The 12,125-nt window shown below is 38.5% G+C and overlaps 1 protein-coding gene across 4 annotated transcripts in view; it reads left to right on the top strand.

Annotated features, from left to right (window-relative positions):
• caska (calcium/calmodulin-dependent serine protein kinase a) overlaps positions 1-12,125 on the top strand; it is a 405,920-nt gene that overhangs the window by 323,115 nt on the left and 70,680 nt on the right. For all 4 annotated transcript variants that reach the window (XM_078232613.1, XM_078232612.1, XM_078232611.1 and 1 more), the window contains exons 13-14: positions 283-363; positions 9,377-9,565. In XM_078232613.1, coding sequence (XP_078088739.1) covers positions 283-363; positions 9,377-9,565 — 270 coding nt within the window. The remainder of the gene's footprint in view (positions 1-282; positions 364-9,376; positions 9,566-12,125) is intronic.

Below are 12,125 nucleotides of genomic sequence, written 5' to 3'. Positions count from 1 at the left end.
GGGAAAGGGCAGCCAGCACGAGTAGAGAGAAGAAAATCAAAGTTAGGGTGATGAAGCAGCAGTGGGCATCACAGCCTCACTTTCCTGTAAAGTTTACACCTGCTTTGCAGCAGTGTCATAGAGAAAAGCCCAGTTAAGTCAGATAAGATTCACTCACCATAAGATAGCTTTAAACAAAGGGAAAATATGTGTCACTTCTATTCTCTCAAAGCAGCTTTCAACTTCCAATTTTGTAATTTTCCCATTCGCAGAGGCTTGCTAAGAATTTGTTGCATCTTGCAGGTGTTGGAAGAGATTTCATGCTATCCAGAAAACAATGATGCAAAGGAATTGAAGTGTATCCTAACACGGCCTCATTTTATGGTAAGTGCACTACTCTATCAAAATAGATGCAAAATTGTTAATGAATACTATCAAAGTTAAGTAACTTCTTAAGTAACATCATTCAATGACAATCTGGTGAAGTAGTGTGTGCTTATTTTATTAAATAACTAAGCACTATGGTTAAGAAGCAAAGGAATGTCCAGAAACTCTATTTTTTGTTCATTATTCTCTTCCATTTTATAGAAGGAAAATTATTGAGTTAAATTTTTATTTTCTTCCCCTCCGAAAGAAGTCAATTTTATTGTTTGCATGGAATCTCCTTACCTGTGTTAAACTGATCTAATACTACTCTGATGAAGAATATCCTGAAGTTCTTTTGAAATAGAGTGGCAACATGATTTTAACAAACTTTAAAGGCTTCTCCAGAGCAGAAAAGGAAAATCGGCATTCTAGTCTTCACAGATGTTTACACTGAAACTCCTTCCACATGACAAAGTTGTACGAGGGAAGTGGTTCAAGATTTTCCACGTGGTCAGTTTAGCCAGGGAGCAAGATTAACACTGTTTATGGAAAATCTTTAATGCATGGATTAATTAACGTTCATAACAGCATTTGTTGAATTAATTTTATGATGTTCTGATTCATGCAGTGAAGTAAGAATTGGCTTTTAAACGATTAAAGTTTGCCCTAGAAACCATCAGTGTCTCTTTATATCTGAAAACACTCTGCTTTTGAGCATTAGCTGGTCACTTGTATAACTTAATGCATAATGGCATTATGGATACCAATTAATAGCTGGAATTTAATTATTTAATCATAAACCGTGCCACAGCTATTGTAGTGGTAACTACACCGATTAGGCTAATTTTGCCCAATTACACGAGTGCAAAACAAGTACATTAGGATCATAAAAATGGAGGCACAGAATGCTGGTTTGTTTTGGGCCCAATCTTTGAAAATAAGTTTTTTTTTGTCTGGCTGCAATTTATGTACTGAAGGGTTTTTTGAGACATGCGCACAGTAGAGTGATATAGATCAGCTAACAAATGTATGTTTTATTAATTCAATGTGAATGCCATTAGCAAGTCCAGCACCTAATCCCTACTCCTAATTGCCTTTGAGAAGGTGGTGAACCATCTTCATGCACCACTGCAGTTTTTGTGGTGAGGATATTCCCTCAGTGCTGTTAGGAATGTAGTTCCAATATTTTTGACTCAACGCCGATGAAGATGCAGTGAAAATTCCAAAGTTTGGATACTATGTGGCATGTAGGGGAATTTGCAGTGGAGATGTGCTTGTGTTTCTCGGTGCTAGGGATTGTGGGTTTTGAAGATGCGGTCAAAGGAGCCTAGGCAAATTGCTGCAGTACATCCTATAGGTAGTACATACGGCAACTACAGTGCATAGTGGATGATGTGCTGATGTAGCAAGCTGCTTTGTCCTAGATGGTGTTGAGCTACTTGAGTGTTGTTTGAGCTGCACTCATCCATGCAAGTGAAAGGTATTCCATCACACTCATGACTTATGCCTTGTTGATGATGGACAGGTTCTGAGGAGTCAGGAGGTGGGTTATAGTAAGTCCCCGCTTAACTTCGACTCAATGTTGTTTCACTTTAGCATCGTTAGTAGTGTCAGTATATCCGTTCAACTATGCCAGTTTCACTTTAATGTCATTTGCCATAGAATTCCTCTTCTATGGCCTGTCTGCTCACATGGCTTTTCCTGGAGTGCTTCCACCCTCGCCTTCACTCTCTTTTCCTCCTGGCCTCTTTACTTTAAGAAGTCTAACAACACCAGGTTAAAGTCCAACAGGTTTATTTGGTAGCAAAAGCCACTAGCTTTCGGAACAGGCTGTTCCTTCTTCAGGTGGGTGGGAGTTCTGATCACAAACAGGGCACAAAGACACAAACTCAATTTACATGAATAATGATTGGAATGTGAGTCTTTACAGCTAATCAAGTCTTAAAGGTACAGACAATGTGAGTGGAGGGAGCATTAAGCACAGGTTAAAGAGATGTGTATTGTCTCCAGACAGGACAGCTAATGAGATTTTGCACATCCAGGAAAGTTGTGGGGGTTACAAATAGTGTGACATGAACCCAATATCCCGGTTGAGGCCGTCCTCGTGTGCGGAACCTGGCTATCAGTCTCTGCTCAGCGACTCTGCGCTATCGTGTGTCTTTACTTTAGTCATCAGGGTCATAGAGTCATACAGTACACAAGAGGCCCATCAGCCCATTGATTGTGCACTGTTAAAACTACACTAAATCTACACTAATCCCACTTTCCAGCACTTGGCCCATAACCTTGAATATTATGACATTTTGGTTCTCATCCATGTACCTTTTAAAGTAGAGTCTGTTCTTCAGTGCTCCTCAACTTCTGGCTCTGCTTCTGGCTCCTTGCTGGCTTAGTTTCCAAACTTGTACTGAAGTCCAGAGCTGCTTTGAGTGGTAGAGTTGGACAGTACAGGTAGTTCTGGGACATCAGCTGCTACCTGCACCAAACTACTTCTGGCACTAGATAGAGCCTGGTCATGCAAATGTACTGTAATTTTTAAACAATTTAATTCCAATATACATTGTATTTCTTTTATATTTAGGGATGTATTTTATTTTGCAAGCTAATTCAGCTAGGAATACTCATTGCTGCACATATATGGTGCAGTATTCAAATTGTACTTTTTATCTGGGTGAGAAATGTCAGATGGAACCTACTCTGGCTTTAACATTGATTCCCATGGGGACCTATGATTCACTTAAGGTTGCAATTTCAGGAAAGCAACTACAACTTTAACTGAGGCGTTAGTGCAGCCATAGAAATCCCAATACCTGTCCTGCTCTTATAGTCACAGTATTTTTATGGCTGGTCCAATTATGTTTCCGGTCAATAGTTACCTCATGAATCTTGATGGTGAATGATTTAGCAATAATAAGGCCATTGAACATTAAGGGGAGGTGGTTAGATTCTCTTTTGTTGGCGATGGTCATTGTTTGGCACCTGTGGGCTACAGGTCTTACCTGCCACTTAACAGCACAAGCTTGTGTGTTGTTCAGGTCATGCTGCATGCAAGCACACACAAGGAGCTGCAGATGGAGCAAAACACTATGCAATCATCAATGACAGTCCCCACTTCTGACTTTATAATGGACATAGAGTCAATGATGAAGCAGCTGAAGATGACTGAGCCTGAGATGACTGCCCTGAGGAACTCCTGCAGTGATGTCCTCAAGCTGAGATGTTCGACCTCCAACAATCACAACCATCTTCCTTCATGCTAAGTATGAGTCAAGCCAATGGAAAGTGTTCCCCCTTATTCCCATTGACTCCCATTTTGCTAGGGTTCCTTGATGCCACACTTGGTCAATTGCTGCCTTGATGTCAAAGGCAGTTACTCTCACCTAGCCTCTGGAATTCAACCCTTCTATCCATGAGTGAACAAAAACCAAGTGGCCTTGACAGATTTCACATTGAGCATCAGTGTGCAGGTTATTGGTGAGTAAGTACTGCTTGATAGCACTGTCAATGACATATTCCATTACTTTGCAATGATTGAAAGTAGACACTTGGGACAGTAATTAGCTGGTTTGGATTTGGCCTGCTTTTATGGATGAAGGAATGACAGAAATACATACAATTACTTTACTTCAGTCTTAACTTAAGAATTTAATAATGAGAATTAAAGGGTACAAAAGGGAGAGGCAGAGCAGTTAGTCACGGTAACAATTGATAATGTGAAACTCAAGTGGAAAAGGCACAGACCCTGATGCATGCATTCTGGAAGAGAGGACAGAGATTTAATTGTGGAGGTACTGACCACCCATGTTCCCTGTAAACTGCACACTGAACCATACAGAGTCCCGACCACATTCAAGTTCAACCTTCTCGGATTTTTAAAGGGCTTGGCCAACAAGTGGCAGGGAACGGACTTGCCATCCAATTAGGGATGGTGGATGCTCCTGACACTGGACAGCCAATGAGAGGCCCTCCAACGGGTGGGAGTTGCTAATCATGAGGAGACAGAGGGAGAAGGCCAAGTATGTTTATTTTTACTTTTTTCAAAGGCCACAGCTGCCTGGCCATGATCCAGGAGGGTCGACCAACATCCAGCAGCCTCAGCTGTGGTCCGGCAGATATTTATGATCTAACATGAGCCACCCACATTGCTGACTGGTCCAGTCAGCAGGGAAAAAGGTAATTAACAATAATTAGCCTTATTTGGCTGTCCACTGCTTCTCAGTAGATTGGTCAGGGTCATGATAAGGAAACGGTATGCAGACCAGTAGCATGAAATTGCTTTCCCACCCAACTCCAATTTCAGCCATAATTAATTTAAAAATCTGAGCGCATGAGTGCATAGCCACGCAAAAGAATTCAAAGCTACCATGCATTCAAATGGAATAGGCTGAATGCAAGGAAAATAATTTAGAGGCGACATTACTGACCACAATCATTCACACATTCTTGGGTATGGAAGTTGTGCTAGTGGCCTGGAAGGTTTCCAATAATTACTTCTCAATCAGAGCAAATAAACCTGGTAACTACGGGCCAATCATTCTACTATTAATAGCATGTACAGTTCCAGAAACCACAGTGAATTCTCCCACCATATAAAATTACTAATCCTATTACATTGAGACAGAGGGACGCCAAAGACAATAAACTTCTCATCACATGATTAAGATAATAGATTGTATCACAAGCTGGCAGTATCAGAGGTGGGAGGAAACTGCTGCAATGTTCAAAGCCTAGGTAAACGGCATGTCACAGTATCAAACTTCATCAGGAGCAGGTGAAATGAAGGGTGTAAAATAACTAAGAAAAGGTCACTAACTTGACATTCAAAAGTTAACAGCATAAGACTGAGGCAAAATTATTAAAAAGAAAGCGCCTAAGCCAATTCAACTTGAAAGTAGGGCAGATATAAAAGTAATTTGCAAAGAGAATAGTGATGTAAGAAATAAAAGATGGCAGCGTAGAAGAATTACACAGCTATTGAACATAAAAAGGAAGCTGAGTCCTGCTATCAACAGCATCTGCTAAAATGCCAATATTGCTATTCAGGCTATCTAACATTGCAAGATCATCAGCATCTTCAGAAATGCCTTGCTCACAAATGCTACAGAGGGCTATAAACTACTTTTCATGCTTGCGCAAGCCCCTGTCGTGCATTGCTGGTAGTTTCCAATGGTAGCAGCATAGGAGGAAGGTAGCCTGTTGTGGCTCATAAGGTGCAAGCACTTTGATTTGATTTATTATTGTTACATATATATAGTGAAAAGTATTGTTTCTTGCACACTATACAGACAAAGCATACTGTTCATAGAAACATAGAAACCAGAAGCAGGAATAGGCCATTTGGCCCTTCAAGCCTGCTCCGCGATTCATTTCGATCATGGCTGATCATCGAATTCAATATCCTGATTCCCCTTCCTCCCATATCCTTTGATCCCTTTAGCTCCAAGAGCTATATCTAATTTCTTATTGAAATCAGACAAAGTTTTGGCCTCAACTACTTTCTGTGGTAGTGAATTCCACACATTCACCACCCTCTGGGTGAAGAAATTTCTCCTCACGTCAGTTCTAAAAGGTTTACCCCTTATCCACAAACTATGACCCCTAGTTCTGGACTCCCCCACCATTGGGAAAATTCTTTCTGAATCTATCCTGTCTAATCCTGTTAGAATTTTATAAATTTCTATGAGACCCCTCTCGTTCTTCTAAACTCCAGTAAATATAATCCTAACCGACTTAGACTCTCCTCATATGACAGACCTGTCATTCAGGAATCAGCCTGGTAACCTGTGCTGTACTCCCTCTATAGCAAGGACATCCTTCCTCAGATAAGGACACCAAAACTGCACACAATACTCTAGGTGTGGCATCACCAATGCCCTATACAATTGCAGCAAAACATTCCTTTTCCTATACTCAAATCCTCTCGCTATTAAGGCCAACATACAATTTGCCGCCTTTACTTCCTGCTTACCTTCAGCGACTGATACACAAGGACTCCAAGGTCTCATTGAGTATCCACCTCCCTCAATTTACACCCATTCATTATTGAATGGCAAAGCAGACTTGGGGGGTTAAATGGCCTACTTAGTTCCTGTATTCTGGTCCTGCATGGCTGTGCAAAAAGAATGAGAGGCATGAAGGGGAGCATTACCTTATATGTCTAGTGAGATTATTAAACTTAAGAGTCTGAGTGTAATATAGAAAATGCTGCTCACATTCGCACATTATGCCACTTCTTGCCGTATCCATTCAACAACTCACTTTGATATCCATCAGCCTGTCATGAACTTTTTCTGTGTCTATTTTCCAAAGGCTTGGGGCTCTTCTGGAACTCTTATTTTCCCCAAGAAGCATTCTGCAGTTCCACAATGTTTTTTCCCTGCTTCAGTGACAAAAAGCACCTCCCCTTTAAGCTTCTGCAGGCCTGAAGTTCTCATTTGTAAACTGGATGTGCATTTTGTATTGGCAGCCTCCACCCTGCATGTGAAGAATGAGCGGCCTGTTAATTGCAAATGGCCCTGACTGACTCCTGCAGGCAACCATTGCCCCACTCTGCCCAACTCCCAAGTGGTTTCACACAGGGAGATCAATATTAGCTCTAATGTAATCGGTTCAGTTCTCATCATTTATTGTCTATTTTGCGGTGGATAAGAACAATTTAGGCCACTGCTTAATTTAATATTGAGACTGGAAAGATCCACAGTATGTTTCTTCACAGTCCTCTTTCTGTAAATAAATATATGCCTTTTTCCTTGCATTAAACTGAAAAGATATGGGGACTTGAGGCCACTGAAGGCGGCTTAAAATGAAACTCTGTCCTAATCTGGACGCTTTTCTTTGCGTTAAATATTTGAGTTTGTTTAACTTCAATTTTCTCCAAGAAATATGATTTTGCATTTAATTTGATCTTGACATTTCTATGATCTCTCCTTAATTTATTAATGGAATTTGACCTGTTAGAGGAAGCTGTGTAAGTTTCAGATGTAATAAGGTCACAGACCAGTTCTTTTAAATAATGAGAACAATCAGTAGCTGATGCGCGATTGATTCACACGGGAGGCTAGGACGTACCCCGGAATAAAGGCTTTTATTCACAACAAGAATAGAGGACACTGCTTAACAATACTATCCCAGACTAAGGGCTACTAGGAAGTAGCAGTGACCTTTATACTCCTGTAAGAAGGCAGAGCCAAACGGAGTGTACCACAGAACAATGCTAACAGGTGAAACACCCCAACCCTAACCCCAACAGTAACAGGAGTAACATATGTACAAGTACCCATAGTGGTAACCATCTATGGTTCACCACAGTAGCATATTGGAAAGAGTTTGGCAAGGGAACTACATAGTGCTGTAATTTGGAGTGCATGTCAGGTGAGAGAACTCTGAGAATGTTTACCGCTTTGTACTGAAAAGTCTGTTACAAGTATGATCTCTTCAGAGAAAGAGTATTCTATTAGTGTATATTTCGTGAAAAGATCTGAACACATTGTACAGAGATTTGAAAATATAGAATGGTTTTATATTTTTATATTGATTTGTAGTGGTGTCTTAGAGCAGAGTATGCAGCTTTTCCTTAATCATATACCATAGCCATCTTTAGCCTTGGCTTCGTGATGTATTTTCAGTACATCTGATCAACTACCATAACTTGCGTGGTAAATTGCAATGGGTTTACAGCTTTTGATTTGGAGATAAACAGTCTGACAGGTGCAAGTTTTCCTTCTTTTAGCCACTCTTCTATTTTATACACCACATGGAATTGATCAGATAAATAATACAAATTTCCCTAGATCAGTTGTCAAATTTTATGAAAAGCTTGATCTGTACAGTACTACAGAGTCCCAGAGTACAAAAGAAACTGTAGCGAAAACAAATCCAAACTTCCAAGTAAAAATCATTATATTTTAAGATTGTCAAATAACTTTAGATACCATGCTGCCTTTATAACAGTCATATCATTTTTAACACATTTCCCAGACCACCTGCTTCTCATCTGACAGCGTTAAAAGATAGATTGGTTACCATTCATTCAGAAACAAGGAGACTAGCAACTTGAATAAAAAATCCATCACCTCCATATCTTTAATTGGCTGGGGGGGCGGTAATAAGAGATTTTGGACCTCAGTCTTGCCAATAGTGTTTCCTTAAATATAACTATCTCAAATTATTTTTAAAAAATTTTTTGACACTCTCACCAAATAATAACGGACAAAAAATCTCTTAGCAGTTGGAATAAATGCATTAAAAATTATCAATTGCATTTGTCAGTATTCAACCAGTTCATCCTTGATTTATCTTCACACAAGTGTTTCTGCCAAGTTGGAAGCAAGTCAGCATCTATTTTGTTAGTGCCTGAGCATTCAAACTAGAATCATTTTCTAACCATCAGGATCTAATTAACTGTTGGTGGTTTTCTAAATTTAAAAGTACAGTTTTTTGAGTATAGTTATAATGTGCTTTTATTGACTTATGATGTAACAAAACTGGTGATTTCAGTTTGAAAACTTAATTATTATACACAGCCAACAAGCAGAGCAAGATCACAGTCAAAACTGTTACAGCGACTGTGTATATTGTTGCCGTGCTGGGAAGTCAGTATTAAAATTCCAAAGATTGTTTATATTGGCTGGATGCGATGTGGCATTGAATTGTCTCCAAACTGAACCATCTCTTCTGGTGGGCTCATTGATCGAAAGGCAGTTCAGAGTTCTTCATTCAGATTATTTGCAATGCAATAGCAAACAAGAATTAAAGTTTTTAACAGATCTACGTTTCATTTGTTACTATAAATGAGTTATTACGCATGTCAATCTTTTTCCATGCCTTAGAAGTAGATTTGAGGAAGAACAACTTGCACTTCTCCAGTGCTGTGTGTGGACAGGAAGGTGGTTCAAAGCTCCCTATGTTAAGGAAGGAAATATAGTGGATAGAAAAGTGGGAAGTGAAGAGGGTGAAAGGACAATAGAATGATTCACAACATTTTTAAAAATTCAATCTAATGTTCCAGTTTTATTTTGTTTTAAACAACTAGGCCTTGCTGCAAACTCATGACGTCGTGGCACATGAGGTATACAGTGATGAAGCATTGAGAGTTACACCACCACCAACTTCTCCTTATTTGAATGGTGACTCACCTGAAAGTGCAAACGGAGACATGGACATGGAAAATGTAACACGTGTTCGACTGGTCCAGTTCCAGAAAAACACAGATGAACCTATGGTAATATAGAATAAGACCCTGACGTTTTCTAATTTTAGTAAATTTTTATCTAGATGTGCTAGCAGAGGTATCCAATCATTAAAACTAATTTTAATTCACATAAAAAACCACAGCGGTAAAAATAAGGCAACTACAGTAGTCATCTTTTCTTTGTTTTCTTCTCCCTTCAAATGACATTGAACTTATTTTCAGTGGAAGTCGTCATGGATACCCCTTAAAATCATAAAACATCTGAAAGACCTAAATAAGGATTAATGTAGATTTATTGTACTGTGTATTAACAGTCTAGACAATGCATTTTTATGTTGACTTAGAACACAAAATTACAAATTAACCACTTTTTAACCCAATGTAGATTTCATTGTCACTATTGATTAATTGTGGGCATTAATTCAGACATAGAATGAAGATTATATTTGGTAGGAAAAATACTGTGCGAAAGCTTACATTGTCTTGATTTACTTATCAAATTATAAATTAACCCTTTTCCAAGTCCATGAGTTTTTACATACAATATATTTGGAGCACTAAATTACAACTATGCATCTGTTTGAATTACATTGTTAATAAATTTTCACAGTCTTGTAGCTGACTTGAAACATCAAATGAAGCAGAATAGCAAATATTTTTGATTAAGCAAGTGTGAAAAGTGTCCAAGGTTCCTGCTACCATTGCAAATGTGTGTGTGGATCTTGGCTGTGGACAGGATTCGGTTCAGATGTCCTGCAAATGATTAACCTGGTTATTATCACTTGTAACCAGTAACTGCAAATGACCTGTGAAAAATAAAATGTTATGGATAGGGAGAATATCAATTTATCTTTTGTTCATACACCAGTTGGTTGAAGTGGAAAGGAGTCACAGCAGATGAGTTGGAATATAGATAGACTTTTAAGTAATTCTAGTAATCTGCAGTACAATGGTATACTAAACTTAGGGAAGAAATATAATGCTATACAAAATAAGATGCCAGTACCACCTTATGATGCAAACCTAGACTCAAAATTTCAACTACAGGAGAGATCTGTACCTAGAATGACCAAATTAGGGTTTTTATGCAAGACTATATTTTAAAAACTGAACAGTAAAACTCTATTTTAAAAAATGGTTGCAACGGGACCTTTTGTCTAACACAGGAAATACTTCCAACTGGAACTTCCTGTCTATAGTGATCCGCAACATTGAAGTCAGCACAGTGTTCTAAAGCCCAGGTGGGTCCAGTGAAGTTTTCAACTCCAGTACTACTACTCAGCTGACCATAATAATAAATAACCTTACAGCTGAAAGTTATCATTTAAACTTAGTTTCCCTCTCTTTGTATATTCCAAGATGGGTTTTGGAATTTCAAAGCTCTTTTTGTTAGGAAGTACACTGCTTTGACCAAGTTTCAGATCAAAACATTTCTTCAAAGAAAATTGATTTTAAAAACTATTTTGAATAGATTCTATTGTCTGCAAATTTTTGATATTTTATGTTTATATAAAATGTTCTACTAAGAAAAATGCTTGTCACAGTGATATAAAAGCTTTTTTTATCTTGTCCAAGCATGATATTTATACAATATATTATGAAGAAATGCACCTGCAAAATGTTCTGATTATTCTTAATCTTTGCATGTTAAATAGACACATTCGTTTAAATAATTTAATTAAACATTTTTGCGTTTCAATATTTTTGAACAATATGCTTCTTACCACTTCCAAATCATGAAAATTGTAGTATCAGTTATACTTTATATGTTAGTTCTTCCAAATATTTTTGATAAAATAAGACTGCTTTATAAAAACATAAGTAATAGCAGGAGAAGACCACACAGCTTGACGAGCCTGCTCCCCATAATCCCTTGATTTACTGAGGGATAAAAGTCCATCAGTCTCGGCCTTAAATATGTTCAATGATGGTGCATCCACAACCCTTTAGGGTAGAGAATTCCAAAAATTCACAACCACTGAATGAAGAAATTTCTCCTAATTTTATGATTGGCACCTCATCCTGAGCTGGGCCCCCATGTTTTAGGTTCCCCAGCCAGAGAGAAACAGTATATCAATATCTACTCTCTTTGGCCCATTCATAATCCTGAATGTTCCAATGAGAGTACCTCTCATTCCTCTAAACTCCAGAGAATATAGACCCAATTTTCTTGACCTTTTAATCATAAGTTAACTCTGCCATCCCCGGGATCAATCTAGTGAAGCTTCGCTATATATCACCCATGAAAGTATATCCTTCCTTAAATATAGAAACCAAAATTACAGACCATATTCCAAGTGTGGTCTCACCAAAGCCACCTACAATTGTGGCAGACTTCCTTACTTTTGTACTCCAATCCCCTTGCAGTAAAGGCCAACATGTCATTTGCTTTCACAATTGCTTGCTGTACCTGCAAGTTAACGTTTTGTGTTCCTGTACAAGTACATCCAAGTCTTTCGGGACATCAACATTTACATTGATAAGTTTCACATCTTTTTAAAAAGTATTCTGCTTTTCTATTCTAATGACCAAAGTGAATAACCTCACACTTGTCCATTACTCCACCTGCCTCCTTGTTGCCCACTCCCTT

This window comes from Mustelus asterias, chromosome 17 (genome assembly GCF_964213995.1).
Source record: "Mustelus asterias chromosome 17, sMusAst1.hap1.1, whole genome shotgun sequence".
NCBI lineage: Eukaryota > Metazoa > Chordata > Chondrichthyes > Carcharhiniformes > Triakidae > Mustelus > Mustelus asterias.
The sequence above is the reverse complement of the archived record's forward strand: the minus strand, read 5'-3'. Positions and strand labels throughout refer to the sequence as shown.